The following is a 19,264-nucleotide window of genomic DNA, read 5'->3' as shown; positions in this document are numbered from 1 at the left end:
TATATCAACATTCAAATACGACTTCAGGTTCAAGCTCTGTTTGAGAACACATCACTGCTATCTCCTCACTTTGACATTGGCTAATGTCGTGTCTCATCAATATACATCAACAACGTATAATATCAAAATTACGATAAATTGAATTATTGGACGTACCTTGATATTCATACTTGGATGCTTTATGATTTGAATTCGTCATTGGTCTAGCCATGATGCTCTCCTCAGGGTTCAACCTCCACGTGGATGCTAAAGACGCCTCATGCAAGTAACATTCATCTCTCCTACCAACTCTCCTATCATAGTGATTAAGAACAAATCGATTCATCATCGCCCTTTTCATCTCATCCCCACGTGATTATAGGGTCCTCTCCACATCGTCTCATACCCAATACTAACTTATCCTACCAAGTACCAGCATAGTCGGTAAACTCGCCACAAGCTTTTTTTACATTCGTATCTTTCGAATAATCTTGCACCTCAAATGTACACTTCATCATATCTTCCCAATCATTTTTTTTTTGGGTCAGCTTGCCACATAAAGATGGAACTGTCATATTTACATCACCCCTCCTATACTCTCTTTGACTTTTATATCTACTACTCTCATAACACCGCCTATCATCACCCCAATTCAAATATGACGCTCTATTCTCTTCGACTCTCCTCGCTCTTATAGCCCCATCAACTAGCCTATACTTCTCGCGTAAAAGATTAAACTCATTCTCCCAAGTTTTTCCCAACTCTCCAACCCACTATTGAAATTGAAGATCACCAGACATGTTGTATCTAGAAGAAAGGTGAGTAAAAATGTAAGTAAAAGGATAACAAGATATATGTTTCTCACCCAAATATCACAAGTCTCTACGAAGAAAAATCATTCATCTCTTATCATCCATCTCTCTTTTTCGTGTCCTACCACAAATACCTCACATGTCACTTCGAGGAAGAAACGCCCCCACTCAAGTGTTTTACTCAATTTTGAGAGTTCTCTCGTAGGATACACTTTAGGATCTGTAGCTTGTGGACATCAAAGTTAAAAAGTTTAAACTTCACGATACTTGCAAATTGACTTACTCGGATTGCGTAAAACAAGAAATTTAAAGATTTTTTCAAGCACTTAGATATGACTCACAACAGAGACAATAATAATAATTTCAATGCTAAATAATAACACAAAATTTTTAGAATTCTCTACTATTTTTTTCGATCCCTTTTGTTCGAAAATACTTATTTTTTTGTATGTTTGATAAAAAAATTATTGAGTTGTTTTTTTCGATTTTTCGATAAACTTACATGAAAAGAAACAAAAACTTATACAACAAGAAACACGACGACTACTCAACAATATTCGATAAAATCTATATTTACGAACACAAGAATGCATGATTTTTTAATCAAAAAACTTGCGAGAACACGAAGAACACAAACAATAGACGAATAAAAAATCGAAAAATCGTTCATCTCTATCTTTCGTGTCCTACCACAAATATCTCACATGTCAGTCCAAGAAAGAAACGCTCGTACTCAAGTATTTTACTCAATTTTGAGAGTTATCTCGTCAGGTCACTTTAAGAACTGAATCTTGTGTGCGTCAAATTCACAAGTTCAAACTTCACGATACTTGTAAATTGCCTTATTCGGTCCACATGAAACAAGAGATTTAAAGTTTTTTTTAAGCGCTTAGATATGAGTTACAATAGAGACAACAACAAAAATTTTAATGCTAATTAATAGCACACAATTTATAGAATTCTCTACTCTTTAATTTGATTCCTTCTTTCTTTTTCGTTTCGGAAAAACCTATTTTTTTGTATGTTCAATCTTTTTTTTATCGATTTAATTTTTTTTCCCATTTTTTTGACAAACTTGCATAAAAAGAAACGAACACTCATGCAACAAGGAACACAACAACAACTCAACAATATTCGTGAAAATCTATATTCACGAATACAAGAATGCATGATTTTTAAACAAAATATTTCGCGACACAAAAAAACGAAGAACACAAACAATAGATGAAGAAAAAATCGATAGATAAAACAAGATAACTCTAGAGTTGTCCATTTATAAAATTAGGTTTCGATTATTTTAAACATAATTAAAATTGGTAATTTAGAATTTTAGAAAACAAACAATGTTTTTTTTTAAAAAAAAATGCGGGATTTGATGCCGCAACACTCTTTTGGGTATTTCTTCACATATAATTATTTAATATTTGTCATATTAAAAAAAACATAACTATATTACATATATCTTCTGAAGTTTATAAAAAGTAATAAATAAATTTAATAACTTTAACATTATATACGTCTCTCAAGTTAATATTTTTTTTATATTCAATCTGTCATAACGTAAAATAAATAAAAAATTAAAGGTGTAAAATATAAAATAAATACACTAAATAAAAAGTAAAAGGTGTTAAATATAGGGTTAATTAGGATTCAGTACCCTTTATAAAAGAAATTGGGTTTTAGTATCTAGTAAGAGAAAATTTATTTTTAAATGCCAAGAATACCCTCATTTCCTATTTTAAATTTAATTGATCCCCGCGCTCCCGAAAATGGTATCAGAGCTTGGTTGATTTATTTCAAACACAAAATTTATTATTACTAGTAACTAATTGTATGAGAAGGAGAATTTTGAATACATGTGGATCCAGGAAATATCAGGTCTACCAAAGTGGATCCAGGAAGCTGTTCACGAGACTTGGGCAAACAATGATTATTTGTCCAGAGGAGATGTTTTGGAGCTACTTCTTTAGTGCAGCACCAGAACCAGCTGGGAAAGGTTCTCACGAAGCCTTTCATTTCATCAAGCTAAGGAGGCCGGATACAAATGTCCAAAAATTTATCAAGGATCCTCCAACAGAAGAAACACCCCTGGTTGCTTCAATTTCTGAAGATGATATGTTTACCAGAAGAGCTTGGGGTCTATGGGTCTGTCTCACTGAGATGGACAAAGTCAAGTTTCCGTTCAAATTTTATAATCATTCAGTGAACGGATCATTCCTGTTAAATACCATGACAGGAAAAACAACAAGTTTTGCAGAAGATTTATTCGAGAAAAAGAGAAATCTTTTGTGGAACAGCAAGCTGCCGGCTAGTAAAGAGACTCGCCGAAAATTCTGTAACATGGCACATATAGGAAGATGGTCAGAAAACATCTGCCTTGAATGCCAAAACCAGAAGGAACCTGAATTCGGTAAAGGATTCAAGCCGAGATCTGATCGGAAGCACTTTACCGACACAAGCACAAGTGGAGAGGGACCACATTCACATTTTCCTCGAGGAAACAGAAAGCCAAAGATTCCTCGACAAAGTTAGTAGTGGAAATGTGACTCACCCACTAACCAAGAAAAGAAGGACCACCATGTGAATAATCATGTGAGTGGGATGTCAAAACAGGACCACTAATAATAGGTGGTAGGTGAATCGTTAACCACTAATAAATGGAAAAAGACAAGATGACATTGGATACCATAAACCAAAAGAGAATCCAATGAAGAAAAGCAAGATAACTGGTCCCAAAATTTTATCTATAAATAAGGACATAATAGAACCAGTTAGACACACCAAGATCAAACTTAAAGATGTACCGAGTATATCTGAAAGTATTGAAAAGAAGAATCAGTTACAAGAGGAAAGAGACGGAGGCCCTTAAATGGCTAGTTAATTGTTTACAGGAAAAAGGAGACGAAATTACTGCAGATATCCTAGAAACTCATCGTCACTGGTTTTTAAGGAAAATAAAAGAGGATGAGGAGTTAATTTCTAGATTAATAATTTAGAAAAGACAGGTCAAGAAGGGACCATTCAACCACTATATGGTCCCTAAACAAGCTGTAAAGGCTAATGAAGATTTGAAGTCCGAATTTCAAATCCGAAGGAGTCTTCTATAAATAAAGGGCAGAAGGAAGATGAAGGCATCGATCAACCTCTTCATTTTTCTTCAACTCATTTGTAATATTTCTTTCAAGTTTATGAGTGTTGTAAGTTCAGCTACTATTAGTAGCTAAACAAGTCTCTCTTCCTCTACAGGAGGTTACTATGTAATAAATAAATGTTTGTGTTTGAATAAAAGAGATCTTTGCTCTAGCCCCTCTCATGCATTATTTTCAAAATTTTATTTTATACTGTACACTCTAAGGTAGGAAACGAATTAGAGTTGTGCCAAGTGCTGCTGAAGGAATCTGCGTCTGTAACCATCGGTTGCGATCGTGTGGTTGGACTGTGAGGAGCAGTTCGTAAAATACGGTGGATATAACTCGGTGGTACTCCGGTCAAAAAGTATAAGATTTAATTTATTTTACGGAAGCATGATGGGCTATTATTTAAAAAAGAAAATCAATGATTTAAAAAATGAAGTTGAAGGGTATTTTGGAAAACTAGGTACTAAAACTAAAATTGAAAAGATTCATGTACTGAATCATAAGTTGCCCTTAAATATAAAATAAATACAAATTCGATCAGAGACTCAGAGTTTGTAATTTTAAAAAATTTATTTATTGTTTTTCACAAATATAAAAGAATAAATGTGATATTTTTTAAATACTTGTATTTTTCGTAAATATAAATATAATATAATAAACGGCAAGAATAGGTAACGTAATTTTCGTTTTATTTTTTATTTTGGTTACTGCTTTTTTTATTCTTCGGATCAAAACCCTATTCTGTCGAAGTCAACCGGCGGAATGCAAGGAAAAATGCAGGTTGTGGCGCTGGTAAGTGGCGGCAAGGACAGCTGCTACGCTATGATGAAATGCCAAGAATACGGTCACCAGGTCTATCTTCTCCCATGCTGCGCGTGTAATTTAACTTGGATTGTGCATTTTAATTTGTTTAAATAAATTGCAGATAGTAGCACTGGCGAATTTGATGCCTGTCGATGATGCCCAAGACGAGCTTGATAGTTACATGTATCAAACAGTAAGTTTAAATCCTGTGTCAACTCTATTTATTATAAACTTTTGCATATGTTAATCTGCTACAATCTCTGGAGATACCCATGAAAATTAGTTCACATAGAAGCAGAGGAATTGTGTATTTGAAGGAACTTTTATCATACTGGCAATGTGAAATCATCGATGATTTGATTCTGTTATTGATGAATATGTTTTGCAGGTTGGTCACCAGATAGTGGTTAGCTATGCACAATGTACCGGGATTCCCTTATTTCGAAGACGAATTCAAGGATCTAGCAGGCAAGTCATTTAAGCGGGGAGCTTTTGGCAAAACACTGTGTTTTATTACGAGTTTTGTCACTTCCTCCTAGCATGTTGAGTGGGAAATCATGTTCTCTGATGCGAGGGTCTGTGGCGTTGTTGAATATATATTGCTACGATTTCATTTTGAATGTTTTTATTCTTAGTTCTAACTGAACCTAATTGGTTAGAATAATATACAAGTCAAAGTAATCATATACTTGAGATCATTTGTCATTTGTAGACATTATAAAAGGTAAAGATTTTTAATAAAGCCACGAGGCATGAAGAAATATGAAAAGACTTATTTATGACAAGTGAATTCACGAGTATCTCTATAATCGTGTCAAAATTATGAAATCAGATATAGTCAGCAGTATTTGTCTCTGTGTCCATGTGTGGTGTAAGTGCTGCATGTCGCACGCTTCTTAGCAATTCACCTTGCCATCTGTCACTAATTTCTCGATCATTACTAGATTATCTGACAGGCATGAAGCTTATTGCTGCATATGAATTTTATTGGTTTCTAGAGATGTACCTAATGAAGTTTGTGTAATATTTACTGGTAATTCCAATTCTTTGACAGGGCATTTCCACATTGTAATTTGTTATTTTGGGCTTGTCAGAAATCAGGGCCTTAATTACAAAAGAACTCTTGGGGATGAAGTTGAAGATATGTTGATCCTTTTAAAAGAAGTGAAACGACGGATTCCCTCCATTTCAGCAGTCTCCTCTGGTGCAATTGCATCTGACTATCAAAGGCTACGTGTGGAAAGCGTATGTTCTAGGTTAGGTCTTGTTTCTTTGGCGTATTTGTGGAAGCAAGATCAGTCATCTCTCCTTCAACAAATGGTAAATTTTATCCATGATATTGATGTTTATACAATTTGAATCATTATATTTTATTCTTTTGTTTGTATCCCAAATGGTAAGAATTACTAAATTATTAACACCAATTGATTTTGTCTTTGTCTGTTTCCAGATAAGAAGTGGAATTATTGCTATTACAGTAAAGGTATAAGATTCAGTTAACTTTTGGTTTTTTTTTTTTTTAGAGATTGTGAAGTGGTTCTTTTGTGCACCTCTCTCATTATTTATTTCGGCCTTTTATTCGATGTACAATATTTACAATTTGATGCCTGAATCATAATTCAGCATTTTCCTTTGCAACATTTAATTTCAAAGTCTAATTTTTATTTATCCATAGTTTGACTTGCAGATATTTACCCGCCTCTAGCAAAGATAAATCTTTTTGTTTTGGTCTGAAACTTGTTTATATTCGTCATCATTTTTTTTATAGGTAGCAGCTATAGGTTTGAACCCATCAAAGCACTTGGGGAAGGAAATATCACAGTTGGAGTCCCATCTTCATGAGCTAAAAAAGTATGCTTGTCTGATGAACTAATTTTTTTTACTTCTTGGCTATAATAATCTCAATGGTTTATTGGCAGATTATATGGGATAAATGTTTGCGGTGAAGGTGGAGAATATGAAACTCTAACTCTGGACTGTCCTCTCTTCAAAGTAAGCTTACCCTTTTCCCTTCGAAAACCTTCTCAATTTTTTTGCTGATGGTGTTTGGTTGGTACAATTTGGAAGATCTTATGCTTAGTTCGTTTTTTTTTTGGGGGTGGGGGAGGGGCTACCTTTTCTCATCAAATGTATTAAAGTATAGGTCCATTTCAGAATGCTCGAATCATGCTGGATAAATTTGAAGTTTTCTTACATTCGCCAGATCAAATAGCTCCTGTTGGGGTCCTCCATCCCTTAGAGTACCATTTGGAGAAGAAGACGGGATCAGTGCCTGCCGATGATAGTGCTACAAGCAACAAGGTCACCGGCGGAGAATTTGATTCAGTATGTGAAGTCCTGGGAGACTGTCAAAATACTTGTGAGCCCCCATGCCCAAAAAATGACGTGATTTCTGACTTAGCACTGGTCACAGAGCAAAAATTTTACATATCAAAATCCAAGAAGAATGATACCTTTTCCATTGCCTGCTGGCTGCAAGATGCCTCTGAAACCTCATCAGGTTTGATTAAATATGATGAAATGATTCAGTGGCAATAGTAAATTCCACGTCTATCCTAAGTGCTCGTTTTCTGGTTCTTAATTTGACAGATTTGCAAGAAGATATGGAGGCGGTTCTAACAAAAATTGAATTGCTTCTCAGCAAATTTACTTGTTCTTGGGAAAATGTTCTTTATATTCATCTCTATATTGCCGATATGAATGAGTTTGCACGAGCAAATGAAGCTTATGTGAAATTCATTAGACAGGACAATTGTCGTTTTGGTGTACCCTCACGTTCTACTATTGAACTTCCTCTATCACAAGTTGGTTTGGGAAAAGCTTGTATTGAAGTTTTGGTGTCGAATGATCATACTAAGAATGTTTTGCATGTTCAGAGTATTTCGTGCTGGGCTCCTAGTTGTATTGGTCCATACAGCCAGGTTAGATGCCTTTCAAGAGCAATGTTGTCACAATTTCTTTTTCCTTGCACCCATGAAGCTTTTGTGACTCCTAAACATGGTGAAATGTAGCGATGTTGTTGGGTGCAATAATTGTTTCTGCGTGGTAGATCGATCGAACCGTAGTGCTTGGGCTGCTGTTTGGTTTAAAAGATTTGAGTTGCACCATTACTACTAACTATAGCTTTTGTTAAAACGACAAGCACTCAGTCTTACAATTGGTATCAGAGCCAATGTAACATATTCGATTCTCATTTATTGCCAGAACTACAATTAGTGGGAAAGATATTATCGGTACAAGAATTGTCCCAGCTTAGTAGCGTGATTGAACCAAAGTGCTTGAGCTGTTATATGGTTTAAAAGATTTGAGTTGCACCATTACCACTAGCTATAGTTTTTGGCAACCGCTCGGTCCTATACACGTATTTTTGTTGGTCTAGTACCGTAGGAAGTGCCCTTGAGGCAAGGATATTTTATCTGCTTTAGTAAATTATTATCTGTTTATCTTCACATAAACTTGTTTTCGGCAGTTAAAAGATGCCTATCCCTTAACTCTGTTTGCAACTTGTTTAGTAGATACTCATTTATTGAATACATGTTCCAGGCTACCTTGCACCATGATGTTCTCTACATGGCGGGACAGTTGGGGCTTGACCCGCCAACAATGTTGATTGGGGATGAAGGTCCTGCTTCTGAGCTTAAACAAGCTCTAGAAAATACTGAAGCTGTGGCAAATTGTTTCAACTGTTCAGTAGCTTTGTCTGCTCTTTTCCTGATCATTTACTGCTCAAAATCTTTGAATTCATCCGACAGAATTGCCATTGAGAATCAGAAGAATGTTTCTCTAACACAAATGAAGTTACGGTCAGATAGCCAAAGCAGTTCCATGCCACTTGTGGGTGACCCCATTGTTTTATATGTTCTTGTTCCTGATCTGCCTAAAAGGTGACCAACCTATGTTCCCGCCTGCCTACTTGCAGATATGTTTTTTAATTTAGTCATACAACTTGCGGAGTGCATGATTGATGTTCTAGATAATTACTAGTAAGTAGTAATTATCGTCACTTTAATCTTCAGAGCTTTGGTGGAAGTAAAGCCCATGCTTTACACAGGGGAGAATGTTAAGATTCTAACTGTGGTTGCCAAACAAGATCCATATACAAGGCAAGTTTATTGGGGATTTCAGCATGAAAGCTGGCATAGTGAGTGTTGTCATGAGTGTATTGTTCCTGGAAGATTAGTCACTGCCATCATATCTGTCACAGAGGAAGTTGTAGCTAAGATCTGCTCTATATCTGCAAGACCTTATAATGAACCAAATTGCGAACCTGATCGTGAACATCAAATTGCAAGGATGGCGGAATTCTGCATTTATCTTGTTGATAAAGTCCTCTTGGAGAACGATTTTGCTTGGGATGATATTGTGGTTAGTTTTCTGTTCTCTTGAGACCAATTATAGTTGAGGCATTATTTATCTTGTTCTCCGGAAAATCCTGATTCTCATATATAAATAATGAAAAATGCATATATAATATAATTTGTACAGCAAAATAAAATGGTCGATCACTTTTCTGTTCTCTTGAAACCAAATATAATAAAATTATTGAGGATGACTGAAGAAAGCTTTCACTTCTCATCCTTGTGCGCATGTTTCTTATGCTGTTATGTCTCATTTTTTCCTCTTCTCTCACTCACACTTCATTCTTTCTAGACGCTGAGAATCTATTTTGCAACAACTCTTTGCACCTCCCATGGAAAATTGTCGACGATTTTCACTCGTGTATTCAATGAATTCAGTCAGATGAGTCTGAGAATAGACACAGATAAAGAGCCAATATTCCACCTTGTTCCTGTCTTGGGTGCTGGAAGATCTGCTACTTCTATGAATGACATACTAACCTGTGAGCTTTATGCTAAGAAATTGTAGTTTACATCATGTATGATTTGGATTGATCGCAGCATCTTGCCGAGGAGGCCACCAGGTTTTGTTATTGTTCACACAGACTTGATTATTTGATCTTGCCATTGATGCACGGGTTTTTGATTTTTCACCTGTTCTCATGGTTTTGATTATATCTCATGTACTACTTTTTTTAAAACATTAATTACTATTTGGACACGGATTTTAATCCCATATTTCCTTCTTTTGCCGTCAATTGTGCTTTGATGCATAATTTTATTTTCAATGCAGTACCAACTTATCACTGTGTCATGTACTTATAATGTTGGGACACCGACGGATGTACAATTGCAGGGATGTATAATTTATGATGGTAATGATACGACCTTTTCTTTATCACGACATTGAGTTGGGGTGGGATTTGGAGATTTTTTTTTTCTTTACGTGGGTTCGAACTTGGATTTGGAGATTTTTTCTTTTACGTGGGTTCGAACTCGGTTTCGAACCCAAGCGAGACCCCACCTCTCCCCCAAAGTGTTTATTGATTATTATATTTGGATAAGAGAGTGAATATGTGTTGATATGATATAAAAGATGTTATCTCGAAGAATTTTAATTCTTAGTAATTTAACGGGTGCCCACTCTCTGTGGTTGCTCTTTCCATTAAATTCTTGGTTGCTTCTGAAACAAACATATCAAAGAGACGGCCCACCCTTCAGGGACCACACCACCACATATTTGGCAAGGAAACATGACAGTCAAAACCTTCTCTCTCACAATCGATAGTGTATTTGTTTCTGAACAAAAAAGATGAGTTCAGAGACCTCAACCGATGCATACATGTTTTTATAATCACTTCTGTCAAGTGATATATAAGGCATACATATGAACTGTTGAAGGGATTATTGCTTCAATTAATGTGAAGAAGTTGCACACCCCTTCGTTCGGTTATATGCAAACTCATTCATTCCTCATAATAAACATGAAGACCATACTTTTCACAAACCAAAATGGTAGTAGATGAATCAGGCTTCATCCTCTAAGATCAAGGACATATTTTTTCATTTTTAAATTACATTATATTATTTAAATTTAAAGGGAGATTTGGAAAAAGAGCCTAGTGTCTTTTTTAAAAAAATAAATAAATAAAAATTTGGTCTCCTGATGTAAGATGAGAGATCAAAATTAAAGTGCCCCCTTGTTTTAATTTAAGACAAGGATCGAAACTCTACCAGAATTTACGTCGGACAGGATTATTAAACGAACAAAACCCGAGTAATTATCGATTAACATTCTGGATTTAATCGTTTTTTACTGGATCTGTCCATGTTTGTGTTGGCTTCGTGTGCACCGACTTTTAACTGCATGGAAGCCAAATTTGAAGCAAACTCCCTGCTGATAGTTACTCTTCCGGCTCATGAGCAAAAGATATATCAACACGCGGTTGTCTGAAAAATTCAAGGTTTGGTCCACGAATAATCGATATGATACAACAATTTCTTCAGACCATCACCATCAAAAGCTCATTTCTCTGTTACAATCATGCAAGAAAACTTCTCAAACTGCTCAAATTCATGGTCTGATGATCAAAGCTGGTCTCGACCACGTTCCATTTCCATTGAGCAAGCTTCTTGCGCACTCTTCTTTGCAAGACATCAGCTACGCGGACTCTATTTTCAAGAATGTAAAAAGCCCAAACATTTATATGTTTAATGTAATGCTTAGAGGGTACTCGATCAGCGATGAACCGAAAACGGGTATTGTTTTATTCAATCGCATGAGGGTTCATAGCTGGAGTCAGGATTTCTTGTTTGATCAGTTCACTTATGTTTCCGTTTTGAAATGTTGTGCTTGTTTGGTGGCTGGTTGGACTGGGATCGGGGTTCATTCTATCGCTCTGAAATCTGGGTTCGATTTGTTTCTCAACGTTAAGAACTCTCTTTTACGTTTTTATTGTGTTTGTGGGGGGATCGAAGATGCCCATCGGCTGTTTGTTGAATTGGGCGACAGAAAAGATTTGGTATCATGGAACATTTTAATGGGTGGCTATCTTTGTGCGTCTAAATTTGATGTGGTTATTGATTTGTTTAGGAAATTGTATAGGGATGGTTTTAGTGTTAGTGTGACTACAGTTCTTGGCGTTTTATCAGCTATTAGTGAAACCATAAATGTTTCCTTAGCAAAGAGTGTACATATGTTTTGCGTAAAAGTTGGGTTTTTGTTGGATTTAAATGTGGCCACTTCTTTGATTTCTATGTACGGGAAACATGGATTCATTGATTCGGCTAGACAGATCTTCGATGAAACCGATATCAAGAATGATGTCGTTTTATGGAACTGTTTAATCGATGGGTACGTGAATATTGGCCTTTTAGAAGAGGCGGTGGAATTGGTTCGTTCAATGGAGCAGAGCAGATTGAAGCCTAATTCATCTACTCTGGTAAGTTTGCTTTCCGCTTGCTCTGCATCTGGGGCCCTAGCTCTTGGTCAATACATACATGATTATGTGGAAGAGCTACAGTTAAAATTAGATGTGGTTCTTGGCACGGCTCTAATTGACATGTATGCTAAAAGTGGATTGCTCGAGAAGGCAACCGACGTTTTTGACAAGATGGAGAATAAAGATGTAAAAACTTGGACTGCCATGATTTCAGGTTTGGGGGTTCATGGCCAAGCAAAACGTGCAGATCTGTTATTTCAAAGAATGGAGGAACAATTTGTGCCCAATGAGGTAACATTCTTGGCCGTACTGAATTGTTGTAGTCATGGAGGACTGGTAATGGAGGGGATCAGCTATTTTAGAAGAATGGTCACGGTGTATGGCTTGAACCCGAAGACTGAACATTATGGGTGTCTAATCGATCTTTTGGGTCGTGCTGGATTGCTGGAAGAAGCTTACGATCTGATGAAGGAGTTGACATTAGAGAGGGACGCCACTGCTTGGCGTGCGTTGCTTGGAGCGTGTAGAGTGTATGGGAAAGTTGATTTGGTGGGCCGTGTGAAGCGAGAATTGGACAACAATTGTGACGAACATCCTGCTGATTTGCTCAGTGTTAGCGGTACTTACACCGCGGCCGGGATGATACCACCGAATGGAGATAAGTGGGAGAGTGAAGATCAGTTGAGAAAGGTAGATTTTAAGCAACATGGAAAGAAGGAAGCTGGAATCAGTACAATTGAGTTGGGTAAATAATCTGAAGTTTTGAGTGCAACCTCTTAGTAAGCACACTATATTTTTTTTTGGTAAGAGACGCTTCTACCACGGTTGTGGTACATTTGGGCGTGTGCAGAGCAAGGAGATGCCCAAGTGATTCAAGATAATATTTTGGAACCCATGCAATGGCGAATCATGTCATGTTTAACAGATGTAACTTAAAAATTGGCTTTCTTCAGTGAAAAAGGTTGAAATACCTTAACATTAGTGACAAGGTTTTTTTATACACACACGTGTAGGTGTAATTTTGCAGGCCGACTCAACGAACTTGACCATTTTTGTGTTTAATTTAGCAGTCTTGACGGCCTCTATGTGTGTGTAATTTGGCGGGTAGCGTTTTCGACATATCTAGTTTTGCCTTGTCCAATTCAATTTTAGTAGCATCGACTTCATCATTAGTATAATTCGATCATCAATTTTATCAAGACATCAAGACAATTGACGTACTCTGAAAAATAAAATTGCGTGTGCATAAATATTTTGTTAAAGCTCAATAAATAGTTTCAGTAAAACTGCATATGAATGAATATTTGTTAAAGCTCGATAAATCGAATATCAGCCGCTAGAACACACGTGGGAGAAAAACAGAAGACATTTTTTTGTAAAACCAGCAATTTAGGTTTTTATGGGTCACAACAAAAGATGGGCGTTTCTATGAACAAAATCTACTACAATAGTCATTATGCAATAGCATATTACACACACAAAACGCACGTGAGAAAATATTAGTATGTATTGTTATTATAATCCACCCTCGTTCAACTCCCAATTATCCGAACGCACGCAGGGCCGGGTTTTAAACTCTACTCTCATACTCTACTCAGAAATTCCATGCCAAACTAGCTGTTCACCAAGAGAAACAGTGGGATCGTTAACAACTTTGGAAAATTTTCACCGATAGTATGAGGCTAGAACGTAGAGCATGAGCGCCGTTGACGCAGTCACAAGCAGTTCCTGAGACGAAACAGAGTTAAATCGCAGTTAATTTGATGGCAATTTTTGAATTGATATGATGCATGCCATTTTGCGTGAGGTGCTAAGTTTAGGTCATCTAATGAACAACAGATCATTCGCACTTGGTCAATCAAATTTCACGTCACATACGCAGAACTTAATAAATTTTCCCCATGAGCCACATCTATGATGCATGACAAACATCCAGTTGGTGTGTATAGAAGATCCTTTTAAATGAATCTGATTTGACCATTTTCAAATATCTAATCCAAAGAAAGTATGCAGTGGACGACAATGGTTTATTACCTGGTTGTTGTACAAGAAAACTGGTATATAGCCAAGTGAATATTCAACTACATTCAGAATACCAGTGTATCCCTGAAATTTAACATTAGAGAAACTGTCAATGAACAAACTGAGCCAAATAAGCCAAACAGAATACAACTAACTTTAACCTAAATAACTGGATTTTGAAAATCATTGAACATATCTGATTTAAGCAAGGATTAATGAACCACAATGATGTAGAAAACTGGTGATCATTCGAGAAATGGTTTACGGAAAAACAAAATGATAAATGAATCAAATACTCAAATCCTGCTCAGATAAATGATTTTCGGCTTGACCGATATTTTTTATCACAGATCAGCACACGGGCATCTGTCACTAGTATGTGGAGGTTGTCCACTCATGCCAAATGCAAGGTTATCTAGCAAGATGTTTGTACCACATTTATGAAACTTAATTTTTCACTAATTAAGCCTTTTGAACAAATAGAACAGAGGAAAGATCAATACAGATCAGAAATGTGACCTCATTACAAATAAGATATGTATGCTTCATCTAAACATGAACTCATAAATAGATTCAAGATGTACTCGGGTATCTCACATGTACATGGTGTCAATACTATCTCTGATTTTAACTTTTCAGGTGAAAAAGTTAATTGCTAAGCTTACCAAAGAAGCAAAAGCCAAGGTACCAAAAACCAGGGCCAGAGATCGGAGTAGCCTTTTTCCCATTCGCAACATTCTACCTTCATCCTCACCTTCTTCCTGCATTTAAAGATCAAAATGGCCAGTTGAAAATAATTCTAGAATGATCTTTCCCTAAAAAGAGAAAATAAGCCTTTTTAGGGACAAATCACCACGAGTGTAAAAGCATTCAACAATTTTGTCACAACTTTACCGTAAAAGTGGAAGATGTGGGGGGTTCAAATGCTTTTAACTTCTCAAAAATTCGATAAACAAACACGAAGGCTATAAATTGCAAAGGTTTATACTCTGCGCTACGCCTGATCAATATCCAAGCTGTCTGAAAAATAAGGAGAACATGGGAGCAGTCAATGACCCAGTAAATGCCATACAATAGTTAATCTGTCCCACTCTAACTCCTAAATTCCAGCATGGAAAACAAAACGGAACCCAGCACAAAAGTTAAACCACTGCCAAATTCCTACTTACAAATACAGCTGATATTGCCATGTTAATTCGCATATCTTTGACCTCAGATTTGGCAAACCTGAAATATTGACGAATGGATAGAGAGAGAGAGAGAGAGTCACATTAAGGCAATAAAAAAATGTTTCTAGGCTGCAGGAGAAAAAGAGAAATGGACAGAAAAGATCAAATAGAACCATGAATTATAAATCGGAAGCTAACACTATTTCCAATCAGCAGGAGATCTAAATATCACACAGATCCGTGGAAAGAGTATAGAAAACCGCAAAAACCAAGTATTGATAGATAATATAGAGTAAGCATGATCGAGTAACAGTTCCTAGCTAGTTGTGCATTTATTAAATAAAAGAACGAGGCATGAAGGTTAAAGAAGACAATCAGTTGACTAACTTGCAATAGTATTAATTTCCACAATACATGTTGGCATTGCTCGATAGAAACGTATACCTTGGGCCCCATGGGACAATTGGCTGCTTATCAGCATACTTTATATCCTTTGAAACCTGAGCTTTGTTCAAAAACAGATTTTAGAAAAATAAAAAGGCAAATATTAGATCAAAGGAATTAAATGTTAACAGAGAATCATATGGTTGAAAACTACAATGGTGTATAAGAATGAATCCTCATCGCTCACAAGATCTACTTGCTGATAGCCAATGATATTTGGCACCAGGCATCTTAAATTCCTAATTAAGTAGTTTTTTTCTGAGAAAGTGTCTACACATGAACTATTTCTCTATTAAACCCACCCTAAACTTAAATTGCTCTAAATTGCCAGAACACAAAGTTTGCTCCTTCTAACCACCAAACCCAATTTCCAACTGGATAAACTGTCCTACTAATGCCTTTTGCTTATGTTTGAAGTTTTCTTCTTGTAGGATTGAGGAGTGACAATGTTTTAGATGGAGAGCTTTACAAAATGCATTCTCTAATACATTCCCTTGAGAAAAATTTGAATTTTAAGTTTTTGAAATAAAATTATTTTAAATTCATACAGTATATCCAATTATGCTTATGTAATCCATCTCACAAATCTCTCTAGTCAAATCAAATTAATATATGCAAATGCAACCTTACAGATAAAATAGTACTTGGAACGAACTTGTTTATGTATGACATTGTATGATTAATATTCTTCCTTAAGTTATGATTGGACGTAAATCCGTGACCGGTGATTCATGAGGCCACTGGTCTTAATATTAAAAAATTTACACATGCATAAAAATACGAAAAAAAATACCTTAAAGGGACCAACTGTCTCGCCCTTCTTCCTTTTCGTCAGCTGTGACATCATTATTGCGTCATAGGCCTTTTCTAACTGAAAAAGGACAATTTACCAGTAAATATATGGGCAAATAAAGGTTAGAACATACAAGCATCTTCAGAATACGTTTGAAAAAACTTATAATGGTAAATTAGATTTATGATTAGCCTACTCGGGCGGCGGTGTCGTCATCACCTCTCCTATTAGCATCCTTTAGCCTTTTTGTATAAGCTGCCTTTACCATATCAAATCCCTCGAGGGGATTCACACCTATAATCTGGATGAAACACAAAAATTAGCAAATCAATTATACTGTGTTTGGACCAACTGGTACCCCGGAGCAACCTAGAGAGAAGCACTTTCGAAGTTAACAACTTAAATTTCCGAGAATCCAAGTGATCCAATGAGTTACTAGGACACCCTAAATAACACAAATGTAGCAAAAAAAACAGGTAAATGTGCATTCTAAATTACCTCGTATGGATTAAAATCACTGTTTGCACCAGCACTGCCGGCGGCTGAGAAAGCAGCACACACCACTCCTTTGCCGCTCACTGGATAAATTACGGGAATCCTAAAGGGGAATAAAACCGATACCCTCATTTCAAACGGAGTGGAAAATCCAAAAGAAGTGTATGTGAATTTCCATGGCACGATAAATGCTGTACCTGAGAAATGAAGTGGAAAATTGACCTAAAGTAGGTGAACCACCTTTGAGGGAGCATTTCCTGGGAAGCCATTGTGAAGTGTAGGGGAATTGGATCAGTGGTAAAGCCATGAATTTGAGGAATTTTGTGTCCGTGAGAAATGTGGTCGAATTAGTATATTGGGGATTACGGTTAAGGTTTTGTGGTGGATTTCGTTCCGAATTCAGAATTTTTCAAAATATTTTGGTTTTAAATTTATTTTATATATTTTATCATTTAGAATATTTTTACTTTAAAAATAAACCAAATAAAATAAGATAATTTGGATTCCAAATAGTTGGTGTAAAAACATAAATTATCACTATTTACTCTGCACATGTGTACAATCTTTTTTATCATTATCGTTAGACTAAAGTGAAATATGACAAATTATATAGGGACTAAATAGATATTTGAATGGTTGAAATAAAAAAAATAAAAATAAAAATGTGTTGAAATTTTTAAAAAAAACAAAACAAAAAACAAAAGTGTAATATTAGTATCATATAAAGGTAAAATTGGAAAAAAAAAAATTGATGTCTTCTCTATGTAATTATTATCATGTTCTCACAATTAATAATATAGTATAAAAATATAGATATTATGAGTTTTTTCATAAATTCCAGCGTCATTTTCATTATATGCATTTTTTGTTCTTAGAGCATAATAGTTTAAACAAACGATCAAATTACGAGTTCACATTCATTTTTGTATTTAAAAATTAGATTTTTTTACATTTTTTACTCAATTTGATATACTTGCACTTAATCTGGCATGCCTACGTCTACACAAATTTAGTGCAAACAATATTATTATCCAATTCCTCCTCGGAAAACGTAATTATATCCATCTCTTATATGTTTTAAAGAACAATCATATCCATTTCCCAGTGGAGAAAATAAGTGTATCCATTTCTCAGTTGGGATGGGGATGGGGATGGGGCCAGAAATTCAAATATTGACTAAATAAGTGAATTACATATTTGTCCTTGAAAGCACATAAATCATTCCGAAGACTTTTCCTAATCAATCATTCATCAAACGATAACCAAAAGAAAAAAGAAAAACACAGAATATTAAAAGGAAAAGATATAGATATATTTATTTAATCGAGAAATATAATAATATATTATCAGTGAGACAATATTCAAATAAATATATATTCTTGATTTATTTAAAATATTTTTAAAAATAAAAATCATTCTCATTCAGACAAGATTGTGTGGACCCTGAATTCTCAGACAAACTAAGCAATTCCTCCAAGTAATCCGACCCCAAATCCTCCAAAACCAGCATATTCTCGTTGACCCTGACTTTGCTCTGGTGTTTCTGTTTCTTGGTATTATCTCTACACGTCTTTCTTTGAATGGAGTACCTCTTCTTCAATGCCAACACCGGCGAGCTCCCGGCCTCGAAAGTGCAACCCATTTCTCTGAGAGACTCGTACACCACCTCCGCGGGGAAATTGAGCACCGCCTCCATTCCACGCAGGGCAAATGCCGCTTGGTCGTAGGCCAACGCGGCCTCCTCCGCGGTGTCGAAGGTCCCTATCCATACCCTCACGCTGTTCCTAGTGGAGTCCCTTATCTCCGCCGCATACTTTCCCCATGGCCTCATCCGAACACCTCGATACATTGGTTCTTTGACGGACTCCTGCTCCTGCTCATCGATGAAATGTCCAGCACACGAGTGATACGGATTGATGTGATCATGACCATCGGATAAAACTCCATACAGAAGCATCTCTTCGGAGTCGTTCTCATTGAAAGGAAGGAACTTGGATTCGAGAGAATGAGACACATCGAACGATGAAGACGAATCGGCCAAGAAATTAGAGAATGGGTAATGTAGGTAGGAAGAATCCATGAATGAATATGATAAGTTTCTGTGTAGCTATATAGCTAGCTAGCTGGATACGGATCACCTATTGTGCACAGCATGATGCTGTGCACACATTGATTTTTTTTTTATTTTTTTTTTTTTTTTCACTCTCCCCTCCCCCCCCCCCCCCACCCCTCTTTTCCTCTTTTGTTTTTCTTCCAATTTTTTCCATCTTTCACAAATTCTTCTCTTTTCCTCTTTTGTTTTTCTTCCATTTTCCTCCAATTTTTTCCAT

General features: G+C 36.0%; 4 protein-coding genes across 5 annotated transcripts; 2 read left to right on the top strand and 2 right to left on the bottom strand.

The window, feature by feature from the left end:
• Positions 1-4,627: 4,627 nt before the first annotated feature.
• On the top strand, positions 4,628-9,970 carry LOC140807510 (diphthine--ammonia ligase). Of its 2 annotated transcripts, none has more exons than XM_073164377.1 (12): positions 4,628-4,780; positions 4,854-4,925; positions 5,121-5,200; positions 5,827-6,052; positions 6,183-6,215; positions 6,501-6,583; positions 6,652-6,724; positions 6,887-7,232; positions 7,322-7,653; positions 8,276-8,616; positions 8,749-9,097; positions 9,383-9,970. In XM_073164377.1, exons 1-12 carry the CDS (start codon positions 4,691-4,693, stop codon positions 9,596-9,598), a joined length of 2,241 nt encoding a protein of 746 aa, XP_073020478.1. In that variant the 5' UTR covers positions 4,628-4,690; the 3' UTR covers positions 9,599-9,970. The 2 variants fall into 2 exon arrangements, with proteins under 2 accessions (XP_073020478.1, XP_073020479.1); XM_073164378.1 differs by having other exon boundaries at positions 5,787-6,052.
• Positions 9,971-10,805: 835 nt separating this feature from the next.
• Positions 10,806-13,082, top strand: LOC140807049 (pentatricopeptide repeat-containing protein At1g26900, mitochondrial). Its single transcript, XM_073163706.1, has one exon. The coding sequence runs from the start codon at positions 10,989-10,991 to the stop codon at positions 12,762-12,764; it is 1,776 nt and encodes a 591-aa protein (XP_073019807.1). The 5' UTR covers positions 10,806-10,988; the 3' UTR covers positions 12,765-13,082.
• Positions 13,083-13,364: 282 nt separating this feature from the next.
• On the bottom strand, positions 13,365-17,332 carry LOC140807050 (protein CHLOROPLAST J-LIKE DOMAIN 1, chloroplastic-like). The gene is made up of 10 exons (XM_073163707.1): positions 17,132-17,332; positions 16,938-17,037; positions 16,636-16,740; positions 16,440-16,517; positions 15,647-15,702; positions 15,203-15,260; positions 14,928-15,053; positions 14,699-14,794; positions 14,046-14,117; positions 13,365-13,739 (listed from the first exon to the last, which is right to left on the bottom strand). The coding sequence occupies exons 1-10, from the start codon at positions 17,239-17,241 to the stop codon at positions 13,677-13,679; spliced, it is 864 nt and encodes a 287-aa protein (XP_073019808.1). The 5' UTR covers positions 17,242-17,332; the 3' UTR covers positions 13,365-13,676.
• Positions 17,333-18,318: 986 nt separating this feature from the next.
• Positions 18,319-19,053, bottom strand: LOC140807052 (ethylene-response factor C3-like). Its single transcript, XM_073163708.1, has one exon. It carries the CDS (start codon positions 19,012-19,014, stop codon positions 18,334-18,336), a length of 681 nt encoding a protein of 226 aa, XP_073019809.1. The 5' UTR covers positions 19,015-19,053; the 3' UTR covers positions 18,319-18,333.
• Positions 19,054-19,264: the final 211 nt, after the last annotated feature.

This window comes from Primulina eburnea, chromosome 12 (genome assembly GCF_022965805.1).
Source record: "Primulina eburnea isolate SZY01 chromosome 12, ASM2296580v1, whole genome shotgun sequence".
NCBI classification, from domain to species: Eukaryota; Viridiplantae; Streptophyta; class Magnoliopsida; order Lamiales; family Gesneriaceae; genus Primulina; species Primulina eburnea.
The sequence above is the reverse complement of the archived record's forward strand: the minus strand, read 5'-3'. Positions and strand labels throughout refer to the sequence as shown.

Excerpts from the sequence above, each read along its gene's own strand:
- LOC140807052 (XM_073163708.1), bottom strand. The coding sequence starts at position 19,014 with ATGGATTCTTCCTACCTACATTACCCATTCTCTAATTTCTTGGCCGAT.
- LOC140807049 (XM_073163706.1), top strand. The coding sequence starts at position 10,989 with ATGAGCAAAAGATATATCAACACGCGGTTGTCTGAAAAATTCAAGGTT.
- LOC140807510 (XM_073164377.1), top strand. The coding sequence starts at position 4,691 with ATGCAAGGAAAAATGCAGGTTGTGGCGCTGGTAAGTGGCGGCAAGGAC. Across the intron at positions 6,584-6,651 it reads CATCTTCATGAGCTAAAAAA|ATTATATGGGATAAATGTTT; the intron begins GTATGCTTGTCT and ends GTTTATTGGCAG. Across the intron at positions 6,725-6,886 it reads TGGACTGTCCTCTCTTCAAA|AATGCTCGAATCATGCTGGA; the intron begins GTAAGCTTACCC and ends GGTCCATTTCAG.
- LOC140807050 (XM_073163707.1), bottom strand. The coding sequence starts at position 17,241 with ATGGCTTTACCACTGATCCAATTCCCCTACACTTCACAATGGCTTCCC. Across the intron at positions 16,741-16,937 it reads GTGATTTTAATCCATACGAG|ATTATAGGTGTGAATCCCCT; the intron begins GTAATTTAGAAT and ends TGTTTCATCCAG. Across the intron at positions 15,703-16,439 it reads AGACAGTTGGTCCCTTTAAG|GTTTCAAAGGATATAAAGTA; the intron begins GTATTTTTTTTC and ends AACAAAGCTCAG.